The sequence below is a fragment of the Chanos chanos genome, chromosome 11, assembly GCF_902362185.1.
Source record: "Chanos chanos chromosome 11, fChaCha1.1, whole genome shotgun sequence".
Taxonomy (NCBI): domain Eukaryota; kingdom Metazoa; phylum Chordata; class Actinopteri; order Gonorynchiformes; family Chanidae; genus Chanos; species Chanos chanos.
In genome coordinates, this window is record NC_044505.1 from 24550594 (window position 1) to 24563093 (window position 12500).

Genomic DNA, 12500 nt, shown 5'->3' on the forward strand with positions numbered 1-12500 from the left:
AATCAATACGCGCTTTGCCTCTCTCTCTCTCTCTCTCTCTCTCTCTCTCTCCCTCTCTCTCTCTCTCTGTCTCTGTCTCTGTCTCTCTCTCTCTCTCTGAGTTTGGGATGCTTGTTTTTTGCACCCATTTGAACATTAACAGATATAAGCGAATAGAAGATTTGCTCTGTGTGCTTTAGCAGTTTGTTTTTGGTGTCTTCAGCGGACCTGTCGCCACGGTTAGCCTGGCTCCCATCCTCTGGTCACACTGTTCTGAAAAGGCCGCCCGCTGTAAACACACTGTAAACACACACAGGCCGCCGCTGTAAACACTCCCAGACATTATTACCCTGCTCAAAAAGCACAGAGATATCATCGGCCATCAGCCTCTCAGCCTCTCAGCCTCCCTGACCTTTCCCTTCTGTCTGCCATAGTCACGTACCACATGTGTGCGGCTTCAACCAGCGCCTGGTTTTTTTCTCCACGGGCGTCCGGTGGATTGGGTCTGTCTTTGCACTGACACAGAGGGGAACATTTAAAGGATTCTGCACTGAAAATGTGCTGAGATGCCTGTAGCTCTGAGAGAGAGGCAGTAAGAGCATGAAATCCGACGGGTATGTTAGCTCAGCTAACACGACCGCGTTTAGACAGAGAGGTACGTACCGGCTTAACTTAACCTGCATCTAATTAGATGTGAGGAATTTCAAAATTCTTCTCCCTTTTCCGTCATGATCATCTCAGAGATGATAAACGGACACCAGAATCAGATGATACAACCCAGCAGACTTGGAGCCAGAGTTGGGGTCAAATCCATTTTAATTCTGTCGAATTGAGGGGGAATTAACTGACATTCAGGTGACTAATTGAAAATCACCCTTCATTTTCTTTGACTATTTGTCTGTCTATGATTAGAATTTTAATTTCCTCCCCAGAACAGCCTGGGTGTCTCTGAAGAGTGTACTGGAGAAAATAAACGTGAACCTTTATGCTTTCAACAAAGTCATCCACCAAAATCAGCCTCTTAACTTCTCCACATGTTAAACCCATCCATCAAAACGAATGGACAGGTGGTTCCAAACCTGATTTTTGGAAAACTTCAGTTCAAGTCACTGACTGGACAGAATATCTAACCAGGGCGGCTTTAACAGCGCAGAGCCGTGTGTGATTGATGATTGGCCAGAGATTTGAGGGCTAAAGCGACATGATATAGGCTGTTGTTCATAGGAACGGTAGCTGAGGAAAGTCATTTTAAGATATTCTATCTCCACTCCTTTATTTGCCAGCTTTAAAACTTTGTCTAAAGTTTTTTGTTTTTGTTTTTTTTTTTTTGTTAAATGTTTTGGGTAAGGAACAAACTTTGGTGACCAGTCCCCCGCGGCTGTAAGGACAGGTTGAAATTAGCCCACGGTGGTGTGTCGCTAAAGGACACAGGATCAAAAGTTCAGACGTGCTGTCAGGACCACTTCTCTCATCTGCATCCCAATTAACATCAAGTTTGTCAACTCACATTAGTGTGAGAGCTGAGGGCGGCTGCTGTTCAGAGGCAGGGAGGCGGAGGGGGGGGGGGGGGGGGGGTGGCGGCATCCAGGGCTGCGCCTATCTGAAATCTAATGGCACTCAGAGACGTGTTGGAGCCTGGGGGGTTTGGGGAGGTTTGGGGGTGGGGGGCAGCTTTACCTCAGCACTGGAGGATGATGGGAGGACTCAAGGCCAGCGCCTCCTTTTGGTGAAAGACGTTGTCGGGTCGAACGGCTGGAGGCTGTTCTCAAAGCTCCTTCTTCTCCTCCTCTTGTTCCTGTCTCCGTTTTCCTTCCCTCTGACACCGACCTCTGTTTCTTCACGGCTTATATCTTTTTTCTTCATTCTCCTCTCGTCTCTAAATGTCGGCCGCAGCAAAGACGACCAGGATGCGTCTGGGTGTGGTGCTAACAGGTCCGTGGAACTGACTGGCAGAGGAGACTTACTGGTCCAGTGTCGAGGAGCCAGTCAGGGCCAGGAAGGCGGAACCGGCTGTGTCAGGGCTTTCATCTATAGGTTACATCACAAATATTGATCATGTGCTGGTTGGTGTTGGACAGATGTACGCTAATGCACAACGGCAAAGCGTTTTTTTTTTTTTTTTACCAAAACTGACTGATGACAGAAACGGGCCTCTCTACTCAGTTTTTTTCTCATGACAAAATGTCATGGTTCACTTAAGTTCCATTTCAGGGAAAATGATCCCATCCGTACCTACATCGGATATGGCTGGACAACAATAAAACCTCATCTGCGTGTCACTTCATCTGCGTGTCACTTCATCTGCGTGTCACCTCATCTGCGTGTGACTTTTGCACATGCACTGCTGTTGTCCTTTGTTTGACAGTAAAGTTGGTGTGCCATTTTCATCATTAAACCTGTAAGTAAAAATAATTCACACCAAGTTTGAGATATAGTGGAAGTTTGTCTGTACACAGTATCTGATAATTGCAGTGCAGTTGAGCTTAAAGACAAACCTCCAACATTTACAGTCTGTAGCTTCATTCCTCACTCTCGCTGTAAACCAACTCAAACAAATGAATCAAAAGCTATCAGAGTTTGGCAAATGGAAATCAACAAGGTGAACAACTGCTCACACTGTCCAGCCATTGGACTGCAGCAGTATGTATGTGTGTGTGAATGCGTATGTGTGTGTATGTGTATGAATGCATATGTGTGTGTGTGTGTGTGTGTGTGTGTGCGTGCGGAGGAGGGGGCTGAGATATTAATTTCGGATCCAGAAGAGTGCATAACAGCAAACCCCTCCCTTACCTTGGCCTCTGCAATCACGGATAAAACGCTATTTATTTGGAGTAATTTCCGCGGAGAGGGAGAATCGATATAAACACAACAGGGCTGTGTATTACCACACCTCCCAGGCGGGTAATCTGGTGGAGCGGGGGGGGGGGGGGGGGGGGGGGGCACAGTAAAAGGGGGAGAAGGTAGGGTTGGGCTCATATTATTTGGTCTGTTGTCTGGCATTAATTTTTAAAGGCGGCGTCCACCAAAGGTTGTTGAAATCCGATAAACCATTGATCCCTCCGTGCTGCCACGAACACAAAGCAGCATTGCTAAAGATGGGGGGGCGGGTGTGGGGGGGTGGGGGTGAAGTCACAAACAGAGAGCTGCCCTTGTAATGAGTCGTAATAATTTAAACTCCACTTACCTCCAGCAGGAATTAAATTCTGAAACAGAAAAAAAAAAACAATTATTATTTGTAAGGAATAATGGAAAATCAGTTTTGTGTGCCACCGTGCCATAACCTTGCTGGGTTGCTTAAACATCTCTCTCTCTCTCTCTCTTTTTTTTGATTCTTTGTTTTTATTGACCAAGCGAAGTTATGTATTGCACAGTGTGGTGTTTGGCAGCTCGTCGCCATTTGTTAGGGAGGATTAATTTGAGGCCGTTAGGATGAGTCCACGATTATAATATTTCCAGGGAATGTTGCATCAGATCGGCCCAAAAGCAGAACTCACGCCCCATCCATCACCTCCTCTAATCAGGCTCCTCCTCGCGGACCGCTTGTCTGTCGGATGGAGAGCTTGGTTTATTGCTTTGCTGCAACAAATAAACACCCATTGAGCTCATAATTGTTTTTTTTTTTTTTTTTGTTAATGTAGCATTGCACATTTAGAAAGTGCTTATCCCCAACCACCTGCGTGGTGCTGGAAACTCAGTGTTCTGGCCCGGCTCAGTTTACTGAGATCTGTGTCAGTGCAACCAAAACATGATGAAACTGATAAAGTTTGTGTGCACGTGATTTGTTTACACACTGTCCCCTGTGTGCACGTGATCTGTTTACACACTGTCCCCTGTGTGCATGTGATCTGTTCACACACTGTCCCCTGTGTGCACGTGATCTGTTTACACACTGTCCCCTGTGTGCATGTGATCTGTTCACACACTGTCCCCTGTGTGCACGTGATCTGTTTACACACTGTCCCCTGTGTGCACGTGATCTGTTTACACACTGTCCCCTGTGTGCATGTGATCTGTTTACACACTGTCCCCTGTGTGCACGTGATCTGTTTACACACTGTCCCCGTGTTCTGTGATCTGTTTACACACTGTCCCCTGTGTGCATGTGATCTGTTTACACACTGTCCCCTGTGTGCACGTGATCTGTTTACACACTGTCCCCTGTGTGCACGTGATCTGTTTACACACTGTCCCCTGTGTGCATGTGACCTGTTTACACACTGTCCCCTGTGTGCATGTAACTTGTTCACACACTGTCCCCTGTGTGCATGTGATCTGTTCACACACTGTCCCCTGTGTGTATGTGATCTGTTCACACACTGTCCCCTGTGTGCACATGATCTGTTCACACACTGTCCCCTGTGTGCATGTGATCTGTTCACACACTGTCCCCTGTGTGTATGTGATCTGTTCACACACTGTCTCCTGTGTGCACGTGATCTGTTCACACACTGTCCCCTGTGTGCATGTGATCTGTTTACACACTGTCCCCTGTGTGCCTGTGATCTGTTTACACACTGTCCCCTGTGTGCACGTGATCTGTTTACACACTGTCCCCGTGTGCTGTGATCTGTTTACACACTGTCCCCTGTGTGCATGTGATCTGTTTACACACTGTCCCCTGTGTGCATGTGATCTGTTTACACACTGTCCCCTGTGTGCACGTGATCTGTTCACACACTGTCCCCTGTGTGCACGTGATCTGTTTACACACTGTCCCCTGTGTGCTGTGATCACACAACCCCCCCCTATCAACAAGCTAACGCATGGTCAGTTATTCGACATCGGTCAGCAAAGACGACAGTGTTGATGGCTCTGTGGCTGCTCCACTGAAGATAGCCCGTGTTTGCATGGCTGAAGTTTGTCAGATTGAGGACGTAACTGAGCACTGTTTAAAAGGGTGAGGGATAGGGTTGGGGTTAGGGTTGAGGGAGACCCAAATTTATGAATTTGGTTATGAATAACCAAACTGGTTATGAATATGATGTAGTTCTATTATGACATGGCGAGTAGGGTCTCTGTCCTAGACGTACTCAACGTTAATTGAGGATAAAAAAAGAGATGTCATAAAATGTCAGGAAGGCACCATCATCATCCTCAGCTTGCTATAACGGCCTAGTCAGAGAAAACATTTCCCATTAATGCCTCTCTTTTCCCTCTTTTCCCACAATGCTTTTCTTTTCCCATGATACCTCTCATTGCCCATAATGCCCTTCCTTTCCCACCATATCATTCCTTTCCCATGATCCCTCTCCTTGCTTTTCTCCTAGTGACAGACTCCCTTTCTCTCTACTGCTGTTTCACTCAGTCACTCCCCCCTCTCCATTTTTAGACTGCTCCAGAATTCATCCAGTGAACAGTTTTTTCTCCCCCAACGCACGCACACACACACACACACACACACACGAGCTTTCATTCTTTTCATCACTGTCAATCAGAAGTCTCTCTCTCTCTCTTTTATTTTTGGATAAAGCACTTTGTATCCTACCCCATCCTACCCTGCTGCTGACGCGATACAGCAGGCAGACCCACTGTCTGCCTCACTCAGTCAAACAGCGCCTCTGATCTTCTCCAACAGCGTTTAGCCTCACTGCAAGAGGGAACATATTACCCATCCAAAACTTCCACCCTGTCACATTCTACGTTGGCCCTGTGTGTCTGTGTGTGTGTGTCGACAGAGTAAATGCTATTTAAAACGGAAACTGCGCGCCTGCTGAAGTAACAGAACACCTCTCGGCTTTGCAGTTAGTGCTACCAGCAGCACCAGAACGTCTTTGCCACCATACAAAGAGAGAGAGAGAGAGAGAGAGAGAGAGAGAAAGGGAGAGAGATAGACAGACAGAAGGAGAGAGAGAGAGAGAGAGAGAGAGGGAGAGAGAGAGAGAGGGAGAGAGAGAGAGAGAGAGATAGACAGACAGAAGGAGAGAGAGGGAGAGAGATAGACAGACAGACAGAGAGAGAGAGAGATAGACAGACAGAAGGAGAGAGAGAGAGAGAGAGAGAGAGGGAGAGAGAGAGAGAGAGAGAGAGAGAGAGAGAGAGAGAGGAATAGCTTCAGGGTTCCTCTCTTTCTGTTCCTAAAGATTGAAGACAAAACTCTAACCTGAGAGTGAGATTGAAAATGACAAGCTTCCCCTGACAGTGTGCTCGTTTAGACCTAGACATGAGCGTATGAAAGACAAAGCCAGAGAAAACAGTGTCACCGTTCTGCAGCCGTATTACAGCCCCCCCCCCCTCCCCCCGAAGAGGCTCATGTCCTGCTTTGACTCATGGTCTTTTGATTAGTTACTCTGAGTGAATAGGTATGCAGGGTGAATGATGTGCTGAAGTGAACTGCTTGGCTTGTGCACTGTGAGGAGGGCTGTGTCTGGGTGTGTGAGATGGATATCTGCAGGCATCTCTGAATGTCATGACACCACTGGAGAAAGATCAGAGCGCTGTGCTTGAGCAGGGCTCCTAATGCCCATGTGTTGAGTGAGTCATGATGGTTTGGTTGACGAATGGTGTGTGGGTGCGATGTCTCACTGACTAACAAACCTGTCTCTCTCTCTCTCTCTCTCTCTCTCTCTTTCTCTCTCTATGTCTTGTCTAGGATGGAATGGGAAACCTTCGTGTGACCAAAGAGGGAATCAGGTTAGAAGGTGTTTCAGAATTTCTCCTCCCTCTCTACGTTAAAGAGATCCAGTCAAGACGGGTAAGGAATTCTCTGTGTCTCTCTCTCTCTCTCTCTCTCTCTCTCTCTCCTTGTCTCTCCCTACTCTCTCTCTCTCTCTCTCTCTCTCTCTCTCTCCCTCTCTCTCTCTCAGTCACTCTCTCTCCATCATTCTGCTGGGCTTTTGAGGCCTGTGTGGTATGTGTAGCTGTTTGGAACAAGCAGGTCCTGACAGGGACCAGGTTTGAGGGTATTGGTCAGCTGGTTGGTTGGAGGCTAATGAAAGTAAAGAGGAGAGAGGGCATATGTTAATCCCCCCCACCCACCCCCCACCCCTGGTTTTCAGTTCTCTCCGTCCCAGGCATAACCAGAGATGGCAGGTAGTGGAGGGTAGCAATGACCTGTCTGGTTCTATATGAGCTCTGCCTGTAACATGTGTGTGTTGGCAGTGCAAGTCACGTATGTTTGGAGGGGGGAGGTATGTGAGTCAAATATATATGGGGGTTTGAGACTTGTGTGTACAGGAGGGTGTAAAACACGTGTGTGGGGGGGGGCTCTGAGTGTGCAGGTGGTTTTACAGGTAGTGTGTATGTGACAGGCATATCACACACACACACACACCACTGTGGATCCTGCGCTGGCAGTGACATGTGTTCCAGTGTCAGGCGCAGAGATGACTGTGAGCTGTCGGACTCTGCTGTGCTGGGGGGTACAAGATAAAAACTAAATAAGACCATTGCTAACTCAGACCACTGTCTCTTTTTTTGAATCTGTGAATCTATGAATCTGTCAGTCCAGGAGTCTGTGAGTCTGTAAATCTGTGAGTCTGTGAGTCTTTCAGTCTGTGAGTCTGTTAATCTGTGAATCCCTGATTCTGTGAATCTGTGAGTCCATAAATCCATGAATCTATGAGTCTGCTAATCTGTGAGTCTGCAAGTCTGTGAGTCTGTGAGTCTGTGAGTCCATGAGTCTGCTAATCTGTGAGTCTGTTATTCTGTGAGCCTGCAAGTCTGTGAGTCCATGAGTCTGTGAGTCTGTTAATCTGTGAGTCTGTGAATCTGTGAGTCTGTGAGTCTGTGAGTCTGTTAATCTGTGAGTCTGACAATCTGTGAATCTGTGAGTCTGTGAATCTGTGAGTCCTTGAGTCTGTGAGTTCTTGAGTCTGTGAGTCTGCACTAATTGGTGATGGTAAGGGCTTACAGGCACACGGATAACCTTATCAGCACTCTCTGTCCCCGCTCAATAAATCAAAGAACATTTTGCCTTTTGTGAAGTGGTTTGGCTATGCTAGCGATGAGACTACTGATTACCCCTCAGTGATCCCCCTCCCCGTCTGAGTGCCCCATGGAGTGTGTTTTCCTCGCTCTGAGCCCAACAGAGAACAGACGGATGAGCCCCCTTCCATGTGCCATGCTGGCATCCATTTTATTTCTGTTTCCTTCCTCAAAATGGAAAACGCGACCACAGAAAGCAGGTGGTCCTTTGGCCGGGCTCGGCCAATCCAGGTATCCTGGGGTTTCTCGTGTAGGGAGGACAGGACAGAGCTGGGAAGCCTCATCGGTATAAATGTTGGCTGCAACTACATGGACTCCCCCACCTCCCACTTCTTGACCTGGTTTGACCCCTGCTCAGCCTTGATCAGCGGCATAGTTTGAGAGAGTGACTCCATCAGTCAGAGAGAGAGGAAGAGACACGTGAGTGACACAGCAGAGAGCAGTGCAGCCAGTGGCCGCATGGACAGGACTCAGACATGGACAGGACTCAGACATGAACAGAACTCAGACATGGGCAGGACTCAGACATGAACAGGACTCAGACATGGACAGGACTCAGACATGGACAGGACTCAGACATGGACAGGACTCAGACATGGGCAGGACTCAGATGTGGACAGAACTCAGACATGAACAGGACTCAGACATGGGCAGGACTCAGATGTGGACAGGGCTCAGATGTGGACAGAACTCAGATATGAACAGGACTCAGACATGAACAGAACTCAGACATGAACAGGACTCAGACATGAACAGGACTCAGACATGAACAGGACTCAGACGTGGACAGAACTCAGACATGAACAGGACTCAGGCGTGAACAGGACTCAGACATAGACAGTGTTGGCTGGTGGGAGGTCTGCAGTGGGTCATTTCCTTGTTGCTGTGAGGTGGGGGGGGGGGTGGGGGTAGATGAGTGATGAACAGGTCTGAGGAGCACAGGGTGAACCTCCACCCACATTGTGAATGTTATCTCTTTGTGGAAAAGCCCTCTGCAGCCTGGTGAGGAGACGCCACTGACAGCTACACGTGTATCAGAAGTCTGCATCCTCCCAGGCCGGCGTGGGGGTTTCACAGCTTTTTCAGTGATAGGGAACAGCAGTGCAAGGGAATCAGCCATGTCTAAATTAGGCTAAAAGAGAGAGAGAAAAAGAGATGGAGAAAAAGAGTAAATGAGATTAAAAAAAAAGAGAGATTTCGAGGAGGAGGAGGAGAAGCAGAAACTGATGGCATGATCTAAAAAGGAGAGTAACCAAAAGAGAAGGAGAAAACACCCACATACACACAGAACAAAAACTCTACATATATATTATGTGGGGGAAAAAAATGGAGGAAAGAATGGGAAAAAAAAGGACTCCAAACTGTGCTGCTGTTTTTGGAAGCGTAATTATACCAATTTACATTCTTACATAATGCCGTTTTGCATATGTGCTTGAAGGGGTCATTTGGTTTATTTTTTGCGAACTAGGCAAACAAACAGAATTTACAATTTCACAGCAGTTGGTGGGCTGGCAAACGAGCCTCGCTGGGATCCTGATGATTTTTTTTTTGTTTGTTTTTTGTTTTGTTTTTCTGTTTTTTCTTTCATTTCAGTTAATAAATGGCTCTGCAGCTGATCTGTCAGTCAGAGTATAAGGTTTGAAAAATGTTTTGGCACTGGTCAGAAAAATATCCCTGCCTGGGCTTGTGTGTGTGTGTGTGTGTGTGTGTGTGTGTGTGTGTGTGTGTGGGGGGGGGGGGGGTTGTTAGCTGGACACGTAGACAAAGGTTTCTCCTTCACCTGATGTCTGTTTTTTATTCCCGTAAAAATGACAAAGCGTACCGTACAGATGAAAGTTTGAGTGAACACGATGCTTGACCGGGTTAGACAAGACAAATTCATCTCTCAGACCGGGGCGGGGTCGGGGGGCAGAGCCCTGAGGACTGCCCTGTGATTGGCTGCGACACAGAGTGATAACTTCATCTAAGCTCTTCTCTGATCACATCCCGTGACGTTAAGTGCTCCAATCGTCTGTATGACTAAGCATTACTGCCCCAGAGTCACTCCGTCACTGTCTCCTATTACTCCAGCACCTCATCCCATCTGTCTCTCTGACGCCGCAGGTTTCCGCAGGGGTCGCAGGTCGTGACCTATGCATCAGACATTCTGAAGGCTCTTTAAAAACACTGATTACTCCATTTCATCTTTCTGTTCCTCACAATACAGCTTAGGCCCCCCGACAGATTAGCAAACAAAAGCGCGTACACACAGACACAGTAGTATAGCCAAGTAATACCATGGCAAATGTCTGTGTTGGTCCAGGTTTATCTCTGCAATTATGTGTCTCCTTGGCTGCGTTTTGCTGGAAACAATAATACGGCCAGCGCAGCAGGACACAGTCACACAGTCTCCTCCTCCAGCAGCCCGGAGCCGTCTGCCAGTGCCACGCTGCCGCAGCCGGACGCTCTAACAGGACGTTATAAAGCGCCTGCGTGTTGGGCAGAGCTTGGGTTAATGTGGGTGGGGGTGTGTTGGGAGGCGCTGTGGAGACGCGCAGTCACCTGCTCGTCCCCGGTCTGGACAGATAAGGTGAAGGGAGTCGACTCCCACTATTACTGTGTGTGTGACTGATGAGTCTGCGCCTCCTCTATGTTCTCACACTTTTATAATTGTCTCTCCTGGGAGGTGCGGTGACTATGAACCTGACAAGAAAGGGGAAAAAAAGTTGTTTTTTTCCTGTGTTTCTGTTTTGCTGTGTTTTTCTTTTTTTATTTCTCTCATACCTCATGCACTTTGTACCCACCCCCCCCCCGCCCCCCTCATTTCTGTACATCTCTCTCTCTCTCTCTCTCTCTCTCTCTCTCTCTCTCTCTCACTCACTTTTTTATTCCCATCATCTATCATTTTGTCTCTTTCCATCCTTATCCTCTCCTCTCTCTGTATCTCTCTCTCTCTCTCTCTCTCTCTGTATCTCTCCCTCTCTCTCTCTCTCTGTATCTCTCTCTCTCTCTCTCTCTGTATCTCTCTCTCTCTCTTGGCTGGAGTGGTCCCTGGTGACACCGGTGCCTTGTTTGAGTGGCTGTGTTGAGACTTTTCTCTGGTTTAAACGAGGGAGAAAACTTGCCTCACCTGAGCATTAGGACATAATTACAGCCGCTATAAAAGTCCAAACACCGCTGCCACCCCGACGTTGTCTTCAGGTTCCCATTTTCGATATTTTTTAAGACTCAAGAAACAAACAAACAAACAAACAAACAAACAAACAAACAAACATAGCTTGTGGAGTTGGTTTTGGTTTGTTTGTACTCTTTAGAACACAGCCATTCTGCTTGTCCTGGATGGTCACGTTGCCAGAAAACCCAGGTTGTGGCGAATAATTATTCATCGCCATGGAGACGGCCTGACGATGTCATGCCACATTTGTGACGTTAAAGGCTGACGGTGCCAGTCAACTTTCAGAGACGACGTCTTCTTCCTCTTCTTTTTTTCGAGACCAGGCCAGAGGGCAGGCGTAGCTGTGGTCAAGGCTTTAGCAGGAGCCTTGTCAAAATGTCAGTCCTGTAACACATAACAGGAGTGACACTGAGCAAACCGCAGTCTCCTGCTTCCTCAGGACGTATGGGGTTAGAATTAAAGGCAGTATTAATTCTTCATCTCAGAGGTGGTATCATAAAATACACACACCCACACGCACGCACCCACACGCGCACACACACTCACAGGCACACACACACACACACACCGCACACACCGTGAGACAGTGCCATCATATTCCCTAAATGCTTTTATAGTCAGTTTAATCTCTGATTACCATGATTTAATAGCTAACGGTATCAAAACCCTTATTGTTGAAGAGATTTGTAAACGTCAGCGTGTTGAGAGACAGTCAGGAAAACATAAAGCCTCGTCGGACGGCTTAGTGAGTAATGATTGATGATTTTTATATTTGTGTTTGTGCGTTATGACTGTTATTATATACCACATAAATGATCCACTTCAGGAGGACCCAGGGCTGATGAAGGCCAGTGCGTACAGTAATCCACTCTGATGTCTGTCCACACACAAATGCTTTTTATGTATGTATTTATTTATTTATTAGACTTTTATCTTTCATCATGTGAAGTCTGTGTCCCTGGAGAGGAGATCACATGGTCTCTCACAGCCTGTATTTATTTATCCTCTACGCTCCACAGTGGCCCAGAGTGTGTTATTCAGATGGTATTTAATCAAATCCAGTGGAGTCACTGAAGCCTCACTAAGTCTGAGTTCACATTGGGGTAATTTAGAGGTGTTTTTTTGGGAAGTGGGAGGGGGTGATCTCACCTGCTGTCATCAGAACAACAGCCAGACAGTTAATTAAGAGAATAAACCAAACAGCCTCTGGTGTCCTATCACACCAACACACAAGTCCTCCTGTCTCCATGTGTGCTTTGTCTCTATCTCCCTGTCTGTCTCTCTCTGCCTGTCTGTCTCACTCTGCCTCTCTGTCTCTCTCTGCCTCTTTCTCTCTCTCACACACACACACACACACACACACACACACACACACACACACACACACACACACACATACACTAACACACACACACACACACACACACATACACACACACACACA

The 12500-nt window shown here is 47.3% G+C and overlaps 1 protein-coding gene across 2 annotated transcripts in view; it reads left to right on the plus strand.

Moving 5' to 3' along the window:
* The window catches only part of sgcz (sarcoglycan zeta), an 83537-nt gene that overhangs the window by 6670 nt on the left and 64367 nt on the right, over window positions 1-12500 (plus strand). For both annotated transcript variants that reach the window (XM_030788188.1, XM_030788189.1), the window contains exon 2: window positions 6569-6670. In XM_030788188.1, the coding sequence (XP_030644048.1) occupies window positions 6569-6670 (102 nt within the window). The remainder of the gene's footprint in view (window positions 1-6568; window positions 6671-12500) is intronic.